This window comes from Natrix helvetica (genome assembly GCF_964273705.1).
Source record: "Natrix helvetica genome assembly, chromosome: W".
Classification (NCBI taxonomy): Eukaryota; Metazoa; Chordata; class Lepidosauria; order Squamata; family Natricidae; genus Natrix; species Natrix helvetica.
Genome location: NC_138555.1, coordinates 24,221,021 through 24,239,142, shown reverse-complemented (window position 1 = coordinate 24,239,142; position 18,122 = coordinate 24,221,021). Strand labels below are relative to the sequence as shown.

Genomic DNA, 18,122 nt, shown 5'->3' with positions numbered 1-18,122 from the left:
CCTATTCCCTTTTCTCCCTCAGGCCTGTGCTATTCTATTCCCTTCTCTCCCTCAGACTTGGGGAGAGTCTCCTTCCTTCTCTTGTGCTCCCTCTTTCCCCTTCCCTTTCTTCCAAATACTCCTTTTATTCCCACTTCGCCCATGCTACATGTACTGAGCAATACATTTTTTTTCTTCAGCATTTCCTTGAACCTCTAATTCAAAGTGGATAATTTCTCCCCTATAATTAACTGTTTAATTTTAACTTCATCTCCTAATTAATCAAATTTAATAATCTTTAGCATTTCTGACTATGTCACAAACAGAATTTTATAATTTTTCTATTCAGAAATAACAAGCATTTTTTAGAAAAGAATTTAATTTCACTTGTAAACATTTATTTAGCAAAGGCAACTTGTGACTCATTAATTCTCAAAGGAATTGCACAATCCTCCCTTCACTGAAAGCAACATAACAAGAACTTGGAAAAATACAGAGCTGTTATAATAATTCCAGAATGGTAATATCTGACCCCTGTTTTTATTCAATAAAAAAACAGCTCTCTGGTTCCTTATATCAGACTGTCCAACTTAAGGAAAGGCAATGCTAAGAGAGGCAAAATGACTTAAATAATGAAAAGCTTCATTCAGTATGATGGTCTTTGAAGCACTGGTCTTGGTCCTTTTCCCCAAAGTTGTGGGTAAGATTTCCAGTGCTAAATGCAGCATCAGTAAACCTCTACCTCTACTTCACAAACAATACCAACCAGGGGACCTCATCATTGTAGGCATTCTGTCTAAGATCTACATATTGTATGACATGATGGACTTCAGGAAAGCACCATCTAGCGATCTCTTTGATGAAATTCTGTAAGTTTTTAATGCACTTACAATGTTTTAGCAGATAAGAACCATAGATCTATTTGACTTATCTTGGAAATCCTGGTTAATATTGGATTTAGTTTACCTGGAAATTCCAAGATAGATAACCAAGCAGAAAAGGGTGCTATTGTTAAAACAGGGCTCAGAAGAAAGCAGTAATGATGATTTTTTAGAATGGAATGGAACGGAACAGAATAGAATAGAATAGAATAGAACAGAACAGAATAGAACATAAGTCTTTATTGGCCAAGTGTGATTAGACACACAAGGAATTTGTCTTTGGTGCATATACACTCGGTGTACATAAGGAGAATAAAATACATTAATCAATAATAAAAAGATACAACACTTAGTGATAGTCATGCCATCAAATCATACTAGTAAAACAAATAAAACAATATAAATTGAAAGATACAAGCAACATGGTTATAGTCATAAGTGGTAAGAGATAGATACTAGGAAGAAGGAGAAGAAATAATTAGTAAATTATTTGACAGTGTTGTGGGAATTAGTTGTTTAGCAGAGTGATGGCATTTGAGAAAAAAACTGGTCTTGTATCTAGTTGTTCTGTTGTGCAGTGCCCTATAGCATCATTTTGAGTGCAGAAGTTGAAACAATTTGTGTCCAGGATGTGAGGGGTCTGTAGTTATTTTCACAGCCCAATTTTGACACGTGCAGTATACAGGTCCTCAATGCAAGGCGGATTGGTAGCAATTGTTTTTTCTGCAGATCCCTATTATCTGTTGAAGTCTGTGTCTGTCTTGTTTGGTTGCAGTGCCAAACCAGACAGTTATGGAGGTGCAGATGAAAGACTCAATAATTCCTCTGTAGAATATTTTATATAAAGTTGGGGGGGGGGGAATTAACCAACCAACAACTGCATAGATACAGTCATCTGAAATTAAGTTCAACTCATGTTCATCTACAATATTTACACACAATGTTTTTTTTTATAATAAGACCTAAAATTAACTGGTGTAAATTTTAGTCCACTGAAAATGTGGTTACAATGATAATGTAACCTCTTTTGATATAATGAGGAATTGAATAACCTTTTAACAATTCACAAAGGAGAATGATTACATTTCCTATGATTGATAATAGATCATGTTTTCCAGTTGTATATATGTATACAATATATTTTCATAGTCATGTCTCCTGAATGAATACTTTGTAATATATTGTAAGGTAAAAGTAAAAGCTTCCAGGTCAGCTCTGTATCCTCCTCAGATGGGAAATTTTCCTCATATAACAGTAAAGGTTCCCCTCGCACTTATGTGCTAGTCGTTCCCAACTCTAAGGGCAGTGCTCATCTCTGTATCAAAGCTAAAGAGCCAGAGCTATCTGAAGACGTCTCCGTGGTCATGTGGCAGGCATGACTAAATGCCAAAGGTGCACAGAACGCTGTTACCTTCCCACCAAAGATGGTCCCTATTTCTTCTACTTGCATTTTTACATGCTTTCGAACTGCTAGGTTGGCAGAAGCTGGGACAAGTGATGGGAGCTCACTCCATTATGTGGTGTTAGGGATTCAAACCGCTGAACTGCCGACCTTCTGTTCAACAAGCTCAGTGTCTTAGCCACTGAGCCATATATTGTACTGAAATATAATGCATCTCACATTTGCAGTGAATGCTCTGTGAAAGATTATCTGATTCCCTTTGCAGAGTCATGACTCCTATCTATCAGCATTTCCTGGCTTTGGAATTTGCAATCAAGGAGATCAATGAAGATCCTCAGATTTTACCCAACCTCACCTTGGGGTTACACATCTATAACAGTTATTTTAGTGCAAGTTGGACCTATCATGCCTCACTGGAACTGTTTTCTTCACAGAACCAATTCATTCCTAATTATAACTGTGACATCCAGAACAGAATAATAGCAGTTATTGGAGGCCCAACCTTTGAAGTCTGCTTACATATAGCTACTATCCTGTCCCTTTATAAAGTGCCACAGGTACAAAGCTTATATTTAAAAGTCAATGATTCGCCATGTTTTAACTTACATGAATTAGAAATAAATACTAGAATACATAAAGTAGGCAATGATGTGTCTGTGATTGTATGTTTGTGCATATGTATCAGACATATTAAAAGTCAACAGATGGCAAATCTTTTTATTGGTGAATGTGGACATGTCAACAGATATTTGCAAATTGACCTATGATAAGATTTGTCATAACCAGTGACTTGGGATCAGGTTCACCATCAATGAATAGACATGTATGGAAGAGCAAATGAATTTTTTCCATTTCAGACTCTGTATTGTACCTGACTGTCTCCATGTGTAACACTGTTTTAGAAAGATGCTATACAGGATATCCCCGATATCAAGGAATTTTCATGAAAGATAAAAAAAAGACACAAGAACTTTAGATAATGAAGAAAGTATTGTACCGATTAAACATATTTGTTGACACAGAATTTCCTGTGGTAGGGTGGATAATTTCAGAAGTATACATTTTATTTATATCATACCCTAATTCCTATTTTTATTGAATTTCTCAACATTCAAACTTTTGTGGCCCACCAGAGGCCAGTGGATCTGGCAGCAGAGTTGGACAGTGAGGAGGTTAGGGAGGAGCATTCAACAGTTGAATGCTGAATGGGCCAGTCCTGGAGGCTGGGGAAGGCTCAGATGAGGGCTCTGCATCAGAGACAGAGACGGGACCAAGGCTGTCTGGCAGTGATCAGGTGCCTATGGAGCTAGACAGCAGTGAGGCAGAGAAACAGCCAGAGCCTGTTCACAGTGTACGCATGTACAGAGCTGCCAGAAGAAAAGAACAACTCAGAAATCAGGGTCAACTTGGGAGTAAAGTCACAGGTGGAAGGTGATTGGCCCCTCTCTTAGGAAATAAAAGAGGAGTGAAAGGGGAGTGGGGTTTTTTTTAGGAAATAATTTGATTATTCGGTTGTTAGATTCATTTCAGGAGTGTGAAAATCTGTCCGTGAATCTCAGAGACACTGTGCCCAGTCTTTCCTTGGACAGCACCTCATATGGAAATATTTACATGGCAGCTTTTCATGATAGATAAGGTCTGTAGTCATAATTACTCCTTTGAAAGATTTTGCCAGGCCTTTCTGAATGTGATTGAGAGGAATTCACATTTGTTTAATAAAAGAGGTTTTGTCAGGACCAGGATTCTGCTTCATGCTTTTTGGGGAAGTCTACGTCAGAACACAGACTAGAATGGAAGAATTCTGCATTAATGTTTCCAGCACATAGCTACATATAAATTGGAAATGGGAATAGGAGATTATTCTGGAAAATCAGGCACTACAAGCAAATATTTGTAAATGACATTTTTCCCTTTCCCTTATTTCTGTCTTTCTTTGATAAGCTTACTTATGGTTCAGCTCCAGAGATAATTTCAGAGTCTCATCGGGTTCTCACACAACAGATGTTTCCAAATGTAGACTACCAATACAATGGAATTCTCCAATTACTATGGCATTTCAGATGGACATGGATAGGGGCACTGTATACAAATAATGAGAATGGTGAAAAGTTTATACATGATGTCATGCCGATGTTTTCTTTGAGAGGAATATGCTTTGCATTTACTGCAAAGTTCCCTGGAATGACTTATGTAAACAGCTTTGATGAATTGATAGGAGAAGCTGTTGAAACATATAAAGTGGTTATGACCAGCACAGCTAATGTAGTGATAGTTCATGGCGAAATGGATGATATGATTCTTTTGAGATTTTTTCCATTTATATCCCAATTGGAAAAAATGCCGGTATGGAGAAAAAACAGAGTATGGGTTTTAACGGCCCAGATGGAATTCACATCACTGCCTTTGTTGAAGACTGTAAAAATTGACTTCTTGCATGGTGCTTTATCTTTTGCAATTCACACAGAGGAAGTCTTGGGATTTCAGGAATTTCTTCAGATGAAAAACCCCACCTTGGCAAAAAAGGATAGCTTTATTAAGGTCTTCTGGGAAAATGCATTTGAATGCTCGTTTCCTAATTCCATGACAGCTGAGGAAGACAGGGTCGCCTGTACTGGAGAAGAGAAACTGGAGACTCTTCCTACATCTATATTTGAAATGCATATGACCAGTCAGAGTTACAATATCTACAATGCAGTTTATGTGGTGGCACATGCTTTGGGTGATCTCTTTTCACCTGTACTGAATTACAGAGCAGGAAAGCATGCAACCGAATTGAACCTCAGGAAGCAAAAGCTGTGGCAGGTAATGTCTGTAATAACTTAACATGCATGGAGTTTGCCACGGCAGAATTACTATAGACACAACACATTATGTCAACTGTAGTTAGCATCTAAAGGGCAAACTATTTACAAATATGAAATTATTCTCTAGACTTTCTTCCCAAGGAAAATCAAATATATCATTCTAAGACATCACTCAGGAAATAATTCAATACATAACCCTATTGAAGAATAATTCCACATGTTCATTGCGGATATTTGTGCAAAGTGGTTCCATGATTTCCTTAATAGTCCTGCTTAACTTTGAAGATCTGAAGGTTTTGCTCTGCTAAAAAAAACAATGGCAGATATTTTAGTGGAAAAAGAGTAAAAGTTCTGGGAGAAGAAAGAAAAGAAGAAGAAAAAGTAATCATATAATAAAGAGAAAAAATGTATATAAAATGTGACTTCCAACCTTCATCACAATAAGTATAAACAAATTTAGTAACTCTTTACCCTCTTTAACGTTACAAACATTTACATCTTCATCCCACATCTCATCTCTTATCTATAAATACATTATAACATAATCTTTTCAGTCCTGGTGTCATTAAAAAATCCAAAAAGGGCATCTAGAAGTAACTATATATTTCATTTTAAGCTTGATCAAATAAATCAACTTTCTATTGCTTCCTTTTATCTCTAGCCATTCTAATCTTCTTTTAATCAAATATTGTCACAAGATTTGATTTCTCTTAATTGTCCTAACCCATCATAGAGAGTTCTTCATAGTTTTAACAAGCCTCTTTTGTGCATCCGATAGGGGGAAAAAATCCAGGTCACTCTCTTTGTATGTCCTTTTTAAATTTTAAAACCTCAGCCAATTGCTCTTACACAACCAGTAAGACATCCCTTTCTAAGTCATTATTTCAGACTGTCTGCTATAAATCCAGTTTTGATACCATCTGTCTTGATAATTAATGTTTATTCTACATTTGACATTTCTTCAATAGTGTCTTTTGGACATAGAGTATCCATAGAAGCATCTATGTAGAATCTCAATCATCCAGGTCATGGGTGTCTCAAAGATGCGAAAGAAACTGAACTTTCTTGGTTTTGGACTTTCAGTTCTGAAGAAGCTTCATGGATAAGAAGCAAAATATTTTTAAAGGAAAAAAACCAAGAAAGTCCAGTTGCCTTTTGGAGAAAAAAACACATTTGAGATATTCACAGAAACAGATTTCATTCCTGTTACTATTGATATTGTGGCTACTGTTTTCTGATTCCATTCTTTAGTATTTCTGTTGTCATAACCATCTTTCAAGCTTCTATATCTTTCATCTACCTAAAACATTAAGTCCTCTCTTAGAGTCTAGTTTTTGAAATCATGAAATTGCTTATCTTTGTAATGTCTTGTAAAATCCAAAACAAAATCTATTTCCCTCATGAATCTGTTTATCGTTACTTCCAAAATCTTAGTGTGATGTTGAAATTTTATCTGGACCTGAAATCTCTTTGATACTTTTGAAGATCAAAATCTTATTTAGCTTTTTTGTTATTTATTTCAAATTCTTTACATTATTAAGCTTATAGATAAAAAAAAATTCTTCTGTTTAGGATTAATTCCAAAAGGTGATTAGAAAGTGAAAAAAGTTAGAAGTGACACAAAGTAAATGATTGAAGATGTTAAAGAATTTGAGGTAATTTTTTACTGCTAATATGTATGTAATAATGATATTTTGATATATATAAAAGTAAGAGAGATATATGAGATCAGGGGGAAGCACCACCTTCTGTATGATGTAGCTGTCAAAAATTTTATCCATATTTATGTACCCTTTTCCCAAAAATATTTGTAAAAACTAATAAAAACTTTTTTCAAAAAAAAAAAAAAGAAAGTGAAAAAAGTTTTTAATTAGGTTGGTTGTAGATCAATGGAATGGAACAGAATGGAAGGGAAGGGAATAGAATGGAAGAATACGGAACATAACAGAATAGAATAGAATAGAATAGAATAGAATAGAATAGAATAGAATAGAATAGAATAGAATAGAATAAAAGAGTTGGAGTTCCAGTCCTATTCCCAATCCATCCCATATCATTTCAGGAAAATGGCTGTCTAGTCTCTTCTTGAAAGCCTCCAATGATGTGGAATAGTGATGTCTTTACACCAAATATATTCTTCTAATTGAAGACCTATATCACAACATTAATTTTGCCTCCTTTAATTTTCATTATTTATCTCTCAGTAAGCTATATAGATTCTCCAAAATATCTACAATAAATGAGCTACCTATAATATGCCCTTATTATTATTCTACAGTGTTTCTTGCTCCTTGGGATATAGGTGGATTAGATCATAGATTTACTGAAAGAGGCAGTAAGACAAAAATGTGACTTAATTTGCTAGAAAATATATGTAGAATTACTTTGTATAATTGTCATATTTAAGTTTTTCACATTAAATAGTGCTACATGTTTTTCCCAAGAACCTTGCCGGAAAGACCTTCTTTAGCTTTTCGACACAAGGTAAAACAAACAAACAAAAAAACAACAACAACTATGTATTCATAGTTCTCCTCAAAATGTCCTGGGCATTTTATAAGAGCTATGGGAGTAATTCATGGGACATTTTCCTCAAATTCTTCTATAAGAAATCAACTCAGTTCTTCACATAGGATAGATACTCTCTGCAGCTTACCACTTAAGGAAGGAAGAACATGCCACTAAGGTTTCTCTTCTTACTCCATCATTCTTACCACATCATATAGTCATCCATCACCTTTAGGTATAAATCTCTGTAATAAAAAGTCAATTCATCCTCAAGAGTTTCCTAATTAGAATAGAATAGAATAACAGTTGGAAGGGACTTTGAAGGTCTTCTAGTCCAACTTCCTGCTTAGGAAGGAAACCTTATACCATTTGAAATGATTACCCCTATTTTTCAGAGTATAAGACGCACCTTTTTTCCTCAAAAAAAGAGGTTGAAAATCTGGGTGCGTCTTATACATCAAATACAGCATTTTTTTTGCCTCCCGAAGCCCCGCCCCTTCACAAAAATGGCTGTGCATATCTTTATGGAGGCTTTCAGAGAGCTCCTGGGGGCTGGGAAGGGCAGAAATGAGCAAAAAATGGGCTGTTTTTCACCCCACCCCCAGCAGCACTCTATAAGCCTCCATAAGGCTATGCATGCAATTTTTTGACATAAAATGGGCTCGTTTTCACTAAAACAGGTTGTTCTTTACTTCTTCTTGGCCCCCCACCCCACCCAAGAGGACTCTGCAAGCCCCCCCAGGGCTATTCATGGCTTTTATTTGGAAAAAAACAGCCCCGTTTTCACAAAAAATGGGCCGTTTTGGGGAGGTTTGCAGAGTGCAAAAACTTTTTTTTTCCTTTTGGAAAGGAAAAAACTGATTGATGAGAATTATATTGATCAAGTGCTGTGCCAGCAGAAAGAAGTCTTAGGTGCTGCATGTTGTTAGCAATTTCCTTCTCCAGCACATGGATAAATACACCTGGAAACATCTACTTACCTACCTACCTACCTATCTTCTCTCTCTCTCTCTCTCTCTCTCTCTCTCTCTCTCTCTCCCCACCTCTCTCTCCCCACCTACCAACTGTATTTTTTTCTCTTTCTCTCCTTCTCTATCCCTCTATTTATCTACCTACTTTTTTTAAATTTGCCTTTTCAAAACCTTGGTGCATCTTATACTCCGGTGCGTCTTATACTCTGAAAAATACGGTATTCAATCTCTTCTTAAAAACTTCCAGTTTTGGAACATTCACAACTTCTGGAGGTGCTGTAAATTGTTCTACTGATTAATTGTTCTGTCAGGAAATCTGTTTAATTCTAGGTTGCTTCTCTCCTTGATTAGTTTTCAACTATTTCTTTTTGTCCTGCCCTGGGATTCTTTGGAGAATAGCTTGACTCCCTGTTCTTTGTGGCAGCCCCTGAGATATTGGGACACTGCTATCATGTCACCCCTAGTTCTTCTTTTCATTAAACTAGACATACCCAGTTCTTGCAACTGTTCTTTTTATGTTTTAACCCAGGGATTGGCAACCTTAAACACTCAAAGAGCCACAAAGGTCCTAACTGGAAGCCCCCCATTCAATTTTGGAGCCAACTGGAAGTCTGGTTACCCCCACCATAGTCTCCTCCTAGCGCAGCATCCTTTTTCCTCTACCCTAACCAAAACCCTATCAATTGTGGAGCTAACCAGAAAAGCTGCCCTTTACCATAGAGTTTCCTCCTGGCTCTCTGTGCTTTCCCCTGCCCAACTGGAAACTTCTCTCAAAATTGTGGGTGACAGCTGGCAACAGGGACCCACAGCAGAGGGATGAAAGAACACAAGCAGCGCCAGAGTTTGTGGGTTGCTGACCCCTGTTTTAACCTATAAAGCTAATTCTGACTCATACAAAATGCAAAATTTAGAAGGGGGGATTATGTACAATTCTTTTTCCCATTTAATTACTGTAATATTTTTCAAGTGCAGTGCAAAACAGGGCTTTTTTATTGAATCTATTTAATATCCTTTAATTTCTATGTTTAGTTTTCAACATTTCCCTTTTGTACATAAAAGATAACCCCATAATTCACATAATTCAGTATTAAGTAATAATACTAATACTTTATCAACTTTTGGCCATATCAAAGAATTTCAAAGGTTCATTCTCTATATATTTCAAACAGAATTTTGTACAACTGGATACATTTCTTGTCATGAATTTCTCTTTCAACTTATTTTTCCATTCAGCTCAACCACTTTATGAGAAGGATTTCATTCAACAATAGTGCAGGGGGAAAAGTTTCCTTCAACCAAAATGGAGAGTTAGAGACCGGATTTAATATTATAAACTGGATCACTTTTCCAAACCAGTCTTTCCGGAGAGTCAAAGTTGGAATGATAGACCCCATGAATCCCCAAAAAGAAATGTTCTCCTCTTCTGAGAAATCTATTGTGTGGCCAAGCATATTTAACCAGGTAAGATCTAAATAAATTCCAAATGATAGTAGATAATGATTTCACGAGTGAAATCTCTCAACTTAACCCTTACAGAAAACAAAATTCCCTTTTTACAAATATGAACTCATTGGCTATCTTCTTCCTATTTTGTTTCAAACCATTAAACCTTAGGGCAGTGATGACTAACCTTTTTGTTGTTGCATGCTGAAAGCGCCCTTGCCCATCTGCACCCACAATGCAATGCATGTGTGACACACACACACACCATGTACCCTGCCCCCTGTGCATGTGTACATGATCCCCTGCTCTGTTTTGAGCCTAGTAAGCCTCCCTGCAGCCTCCTGGGACCAAAAAAGGGGCATGGGGGTGCGCTACATGCTCATGCACTCCCCTTCACCCCAGTGAATGTGCACGTGACCCTCCACACCCCTGCGCATGCACATACATGTATGCATGCGTGGCAGAGACCCGAAAATCAGCTGGCTGGCAGGAGGTGCACTTACATGAATAGTGGAGCTGAGCTGGGGTGATGGTTCATGTGCCCGCAGAGAGGGCTCTACATGCCACCTGTAGCTCACATGCCATAGGTGCGCCATCATGGCTTTACGCAGACCATCCAGAAAAATAACGTTAAAAATTTAAAGGTCCAATTTTCTCAAGTAGCTAAGGTGCTGACCTAGAAACTGGGTGACAGTGAATTTTAGTCCTCCTTTATGCATGGAAGTTATCTCAGTGTCTTTGAACCAGTCAATCTATCTAAGCCCAACCCAACTCATAGTGTTGCTATTGAGAAAATTAGAAAGTAGGAGCATTATATATGCCACCTTGAGATATAAAATAATCAAAGTATAATCTAATAATAAATGTTTGATAAATATTGAAGTACAACATTGTCAAATACATTTTCTTCTTTCATTTATGAACAGACCCAGCCACTTTCACAGTGCAATAACCAGTGCCCTTTGGGCTACAGTAAGAGCAAGTTAGAAGGGGAGCCGTTTTGCTGCTATGATTGCCTTCGATGTCCAGAAGGGAAGATTGCAAACCACCAAGGTAAGAATTGTGCCTATAACTGACCTAATTTTGATTTAAGGATCCATGTCACCAATCATAATGGACATCAATGTCTACTTTCATTCTCTTTTTAACTTTCACATTTGCATGTCCATTTCCTCCATTTCTGTTTGTTTGAATTATTTATTTTAAACTCTAATAACATATTTTGTAGACATACTTAATTAAAGGAAATCTGACTGAATCTTTGAGAATAGAATAGAATAGAACAGAACAGAACAGAATAATAATTCTTTACTGGCGAAGTGTGATTGGACACAAAAGGAATTTGTCTTTGGTGCATATGCTCTCAGTGATCATAAAACAAAATGCACATTCCTCACAAATCATAAGGTACAAAACTTAGTGATAGTCACAGGGTACAAATAAGCAATCAAATCATACTAAGAAATAGTCAGTATAAACTGTAAGGATACAAGCAACAGTTACAGTCATACAGTTATAAGTGGGAGGAGATGGGTGATAGGTATGATGAGAAAATTAATAGTAATAGTAATGCAGACTTAGTAAATAGTTTGACAGTATTGTCAGAATAGGATTGTTTAGCAGAGTGATGAGGTTTGGGGAAAAAGTGTTCTTGCGTCTAGTTGTTCTGATGTGCATCATTTTGAGGGCAGAAGTTGAACCAATTTATGTCCAGGATGCAAGGGGTCTGTAGATATTTTCACAGCCCTCTTTTTGACTTGTGCAGTATACAGGTCCGCAATGGAAGGCAGGTTGGTACTAATTGTTTTTTCTGTATTTCTAACTATCTGCTAAGGTCTGTGTCATGAAACTTCCTTTATACAATACAATACAATACAATAGCAGAGTTGGAAGGGACCTTGGAGATCTCCTAGTCCAATCCCCTACCTAGGCAGGAAAACCTATACTGTTTCAGACAAATGGCTATCCAACTTCTTCTTAAAGACTTGCACTATTGAGGCATTCACAACTTCTGGAGGCAAGCTGTTCCACTGATTAATTGTTCTAACTGTCAGGAAGTTTCTCCTCAGTTCTAAGTTGCTTCTCTCCTTGATTAGCTTCCACCCATTGCTTCTTGTTCTACTCTCAGGTGCCTTGCCAGTTTGACTCCTTCTTTGTGGCAACCCCTGAGATATTGGAACACTGCTATCATCTCTCCCCTCATCCTTCTTTTCATTAAACTAGACATACCTAGTTCCTGCAACCATTCTTCATATGTTTTAATCTCCAGTCCCCTAATCATCTTTATCCCACTTCTCTGCACTCTTTCTAGAACCTCCACATCTTTTCTACATCGTGGTGACCAAAACTGAATGCAGTAGTCCAAATGTGGCCTTACCAAGGCATTATAAAGTGGTATTAACACTTCACCTGATCTTGATTCTATCCCACTATTTATGCAGCCTAAACTGTGTTGGCTTTTTGGCAGCTGCTGCACACTGCTGGCTCATATTTAAATGGTTGTCCACTAGGACTCCAAGATTCCTTTCACAGTTACTACTATTGAGCAAGGTACCACATATACTGGACCTATGCATTTCATTTTTTTGCCTAAATGTAGAACCTTACTCTTTTCACCATTGAATTTCATTTTATTAGAAAGTGCCCAATGTTCAAGTTTGTCAAGATCCTTCTGTATCTTAAGCCTATCTTCTGTAGGGTTGGCTATTCCTGCCAGCTTGGTATAATCTGCAAATTTGATGAGTTCCCCATTTATTCCCTTATCCAAATCATTGGTGAAGATGTTGAAGAGTACTGGGCCTAAAACAGAGTCTTGGGATACTCCACTGCATACTTCCCTCCATGTAGATGCAGTTCCATTGAGGACTACACGTTGAGTGCGGTTGGTCAGCCAGTTACAAATCCATTTGGTGGTGATGCTGTCTAACCCACATTCTTCTACTTTATCTAGTAGTAGGTTATGGTCTACCTTATCAAAAGACTTACTGAAGTTCAAGTAAACTATATCAATGGCATTCCTCTGGTCGACTAATTTTGTCACTTTATCGAACAATGCAATAAGATTAGTCTGGCATGATCTGTTTTTGACAAACCCATGTTGGCTTTTGGCTATTACTTTGTTTGCTTCCAGGTGTTCGCTAATTCGTTGCTTGATTTTTTTCCCCAGAATCTTTCCTGGTTTTGAGGTCAGGCTGATAGGTCTATAGTTTCCTGGATCTATTTTTTTTCCTTTTTTGAAGATGGGAACCACATCAGCTCTTTTCTAGTCGTCTGGTAGTTCCCCGGTGTACCAGGATCTCTGATAGATATAGTTCAGTAGTTCTGAGATCTACGAGTAGATCTCAGTAGTTCTGAGATCTATGAGTGCCAATTCCTTCAGAACCATGGGGTCTAATCCATCTGGTCCTGGTGATTTGAACTCATCTAGGGTAGTCACTTACCATTTTCTTCCCTATTTCAACTTGTGTTCCTAATCCTATTTTTGTGGTGCTGTTTTTGATAGGTTGGACTGTTTTTCTCTTTGTGTAAAGATGCAAAAAATGAGTTAAATAGTTCTGCTTTCTCCCTGTTCCTTGTCACCTTCTTGCCACTTTCTCCCAGCAATGGACCAATTGTTTCCTTAACTTTTTTTTTTAACATGTTGAAAGAAGCTTTTTTTGTTATTTTTTACTTTTGTGGCAAATCTTTCTTCATTGTGAATCTTAGCTTTCCTCCCTTCATCTTTACAGACTTGGGCTATTTGCTGATATTCTGCCTTAGTTATGTCCCCCTCTTTCCACTTTTTATACTTATCTTTTTTTGTCTTTCAATTTGTCAGAGAGTTCTTTTTGCAGCCATGCTGGTTTCTTTTGGGAGCTGCTCTTTTTCTTCTTCATTGGTATTGTGCTAGACTGGACTTTTGTAATCTCATTTTTCAAAATTTCCCAAGCTTCTTGAGTTGTTTTCCCCTTGAGGATTCTCATCCATGCAATTCTTCCTAAGCTCTCTCTTAAGTTTGTTGAAATTAGCTCTCTTAAAGTCCAAGACTCTAGTTTGACTTTGTTCTACTACTTGTGTTTGCATTTGTGTTTGCACTTCAAAGGATAACTTTTTTCCCCCCAAATGATATGTAGGTAGGTCCAGGAAAAATGTTTAGGATTAGTAATCATTGACCAATGTTTTAGACAAATCTAAAATTATGAAAACCCAAGGAAATTAAGAAACTAAGGAAAAGGTAAAATTGATACATAATGTAGAAAAAAAGGAGTGCTGTGATGAAAAAGAAATTTAATTCCTTATAAATACAATCTTCATTTATACAAAAGTGAGCAATTTTTGATCACAGAATTTTAGAAATATAGTTGAGAAGTACTTTATAAATGTGGTTTCTTGTCAGTTTTGAGCTAGCAAGCTGTATTCTAAGCATTATATGTTTCATCTTGCTTATTTTAAAAACATTTTTTGGACTAAGTGATTTCTAATATTCTCCTTTGCTTTCTAGACATGGATGACTGTTTTCAATGTCCAGATAATGAGTACCCTAATAAGAAGAAGGATTTGTGCCTCCCCAAAGTTATAACATTCTTGAAGTATGAAGAATCTTTAGGGGTGTTTTTAGCCAGTTCTGCTCTTTTCTTTTCTTTGGTCACACTTGGAGTCTTTTGGATCTTTATTAAGCATCAGGAAACTGCCATTGTCAAAGCCAACAACCGAAATGTCACATATGTTCTCCTTGTTTCTCTTCTGTTGTCTTTTCTTTGTACTTTGCTATTCATTGGGAAACCCAACAAGGTGACATGTCTCCTTCGTCAAACTGCCTTTGGCACCATCTATTCGGTTGCCATTTCTTGTGTTTTGGCCAAAACCACCATTGTAGTTCTGGCCTTCATGGCCACCAAGCCTGGGACCAAGATCACCAAGTGGGTAGGGAAAAAACTAGCTATGTCTATAGTATTTTGCTGCTCCTTTATTCAAAGTAATATTTGTATTCTATGGCTGATAATCTCTCCACCTTTCCCAGATGTTGAGAAAAATTCCATGTCAGAAGAAATAATCTTAGAATGTAATGAAGGAGCTGCCTTTATGTTCTACTGTGTCTTGGGCTTTATGGGCTTCCTTGCCATTATCAGCTTCATGGTGGCTTTCCTAGCAAGGAAATTGCCTGATACTTTCAATGAAGCCAAGTTTATCACCTTCAGCATGTTGGTCTTCTGCAGTGTCTGGTTGTCCTTTATTCCAACGTACCTGAGCACAAAAGGGAAATATATGGTTGCTGTGGAGATCTTCTCCATTATAGCCTCTAGTGGGGGGTTATTAATTTGTATCTTTTCTCCCAAATGCTATATTATCATTCTAAAGCCTGATCTGAACAACAAAGGACTTTTAAAAAATAAGACAACAGAGTAATATAAAATGGGGTGATGCCAAGGAAATAGAATCTTTCTAGGCCAAAACTCTAGGTCTTTGTATTTAATATAAGTTCTTAAGGATATACTTACTATTCAATAATTTTTTTAAAAAAATATTGCAGTTCATTTACAATTAATATATTTAATTGGAATCAGTAGGGCATAGTCTTGATTACTTTTACTATCCATGGATAAACTTAAAATATAAACTGGGTTTAATACTTTCTGTTCACTGAGGTAAAAAGCATCATTACTGAAATAGGTGATGGAGAAATAATTCTCTCAACATTCAAAAACTATAATGATATTTTAATTTTGATCTTTCAATTTTTTAAAGGATATTAAGAATAGCTCTTAGGGAAACCAAGAAGATCTTGAAATAATTCTTTGGATGTTTTTTAACCAAGTCTAATAATGTAACAAATGAAAAAATGAAAGAGATTGTAGTAGCAATGATTGTCGTCCAGTATGTTAAATATGTTTACGTGTGTGTTAAAAACTAGCAGTTTCAAATGTTGCATCTCCAGCAATAAAGGAAACTCAAAAAGACCATCAAATAAATGAAATGCACTTGAGAAAGAAAGTAGAAAAGCAGAAATTACATTTCTGTGGAAAATGATATCTTTCAATTGGAAAAACCTTTATATTAGAGTTTTTCATTTGTGAAAATATGGACCACTGAACAATGTCTATGCTAATGAAAAATTATGAACAGTGTAATTAATCTGCCCTACTCTGACAGCAGAGTCAGAGTTCCTGCAACAATAGTTTGATTTCCAAATCAGTCTGTAATTATTAAACCTACCAACCCTCTAACCCACTGCATCTCATATTATGAAAAATTGTCTGATATGAACAGAACTTGATAGCAAAACTCAGTAAAGTTGATATTAAATGAAAGAAACCTGGTAGAATAGAAGTGAAGTAGTTTGGTAGTGGATAATAGCTACATCATTTATATTACTTTCTTGGGATTCCAACAGGAAAATGTTTATTTCTTTATTAAGAAAATGTAGGTGATCACCCAACTCACTCTCAGTGACTCCAGGCAGATTACAAAAATAAAACTATACAAAACCAACTACTGTATCTTCATCCCCCTGGAGACCACATTAGACAATTCACTTGATTGGATCTATATCACTATGAGATCCCCAGGTCCATTGACTTCAAAAATTTGAGCAACAAGTGATCTGCCCTGTTGCTGGGTGGATGTGGCCATGGTGGCCATGGCCTAGTTGGCCTTCTGCACCATGTTGGAGGGTACGTTTTTGCCTTTCCCGGGCTCTGGAAGCTTTCCTTGAGCCTCTGAGAGGGTGAAAACTGGCTCCCCCCAACTCTGGAGGCCTTCCAAAGGCTGGCCTTCCAGAACTTCCAGGAGGCCCATTTTTCCCCTTCCCCGAGCCTCCACGTGGGTCCTGCACTTACCTCACATCCAAAATGGACCACGTGGAAACTCCTGGGAGGGGTGGGGAGGGTGGGTGGGTCTAGCCAGGGGTGTGATTTGGAGGTTCTCTAAACCACTCATAATGTTAGCTATAGGTTCTCCCGAACCTGGTCAAACCCATAGCAGCCCACTCCTGATGTCTTCAGAGCCTTGAAAAAAAGTGTCAAAATAGGGACCAATCTTATCTTTATAGAGATGATGTTCCACAGTGAGGGAGCCACTATGAAGAAGTCCTTTCTTCTTGATCCCACAAATTGGATTTCCTCAGGAGAGGGAAACATATCATTCCCTGCCTCCCCACCCTGGTGGATCATGTAGATATGACTGGAAAAAGATGATGCTTTAAAAAACATGGTCCCAAGCCATACAGGGCTTTTTAGGTACAACCACTACCTTCAATTGGACCCAAAACCACATCAGCAGCCAATACAGCTTCTGCAGAAGAGGTGACACATATGAAATCTAGGCTTCAAGAAAACCATGCAGGCCATTTTATACTTTAAACCAGTTGAAACTTCTAGATACATTCCAAAGGCAATCCGATGTACCGACAATTGCAATAGTCAAGACAGCATGTATCTAAGGCACAGGTAACTATGAGCAGGGATTGTTGGTCCAGAAAAAGATATAACCAGTGTACAACCCACAATTGTAAAAATGACTTCTTGGATACAACTGCTACCTGTTCCTTGAACAGCAATTATAAATGCAGGAGGACCTCCAGTTTATGCACTGGATCTGTCTGGGTGTAGTGCCACCTGACCCAAGACCAGAGATGACAATTTTCCATGGACCAAAGAACTCCAAACTCAGAGCCATTCTGTCTTAGTTTCAGCCTATTGTTCCCCCTCTAACCCTTAACAGCCTCCAGGCACTATGAGAGGGAGGTCACAGCATCACTTAACTCAGTATGGATTGAGTTATACAGCTGTGTGTCATCAGTATACTGATAATTTCTCAACCTGTGATCTTCTCTCTGTTTTGCATTATAGACATTACAATCCTTACATTATATCACATGCTCCTCCTCCTCCTCTTTCTCTTCTTCTTTTCTTCTTCTTCTTCTTCTTCTTCTTCTTCTTCTTCTTCTTCTTCTTCTTCTTCTTCTTCTTTCTCCTCCTCCTCTTCCTCTCCTCTTCCTCTTCCTCTTCTTCTTCTTCTTCTTCTTCTTCTTCTTCTTCTTCTTCTTCTTCTTCTTCTTCTTCTTCTTCTTCTTCTTTTTCTCCGTCTCCGTCCTCTGCCTTCTGCCTTCTGCCTGCTGTCTTCTGGTTTACTTAAAATATTTTAGAAGGCTTTAGTT

The 18,122-nt window shown here is 37.4% G+C and overlaps 1 protein-coding gene across 1 annotated transcript; it reads left to right on the top strand.

Annotated features, from left to right (window-relative positions):
• Positions 1-4,386: 4,386 nt before the first annotated feature.
• Positions 4,387-15,373, top strand: LOC309400562 (vomeronasal type-2 receptor 26-like; the record flags this gene model as incomplete). Its single annotated transcript, XM_081969131.1, has 5 exons — positions 4,387-5,064; positions 7,491-7,550; positions 9,779-10,006; positions 10,915-11,041; positions 14,469-15,373. 5 exons carry the CDS (start codon positions 4,387-4,389, stop codon positions 15,371-15,373), a joined length of 1,998 nt encoding a protein of 665 aa, XP_081825257.1.
• Positions 15,374-18,122: the final 2,749 nt, after the last annotated feature.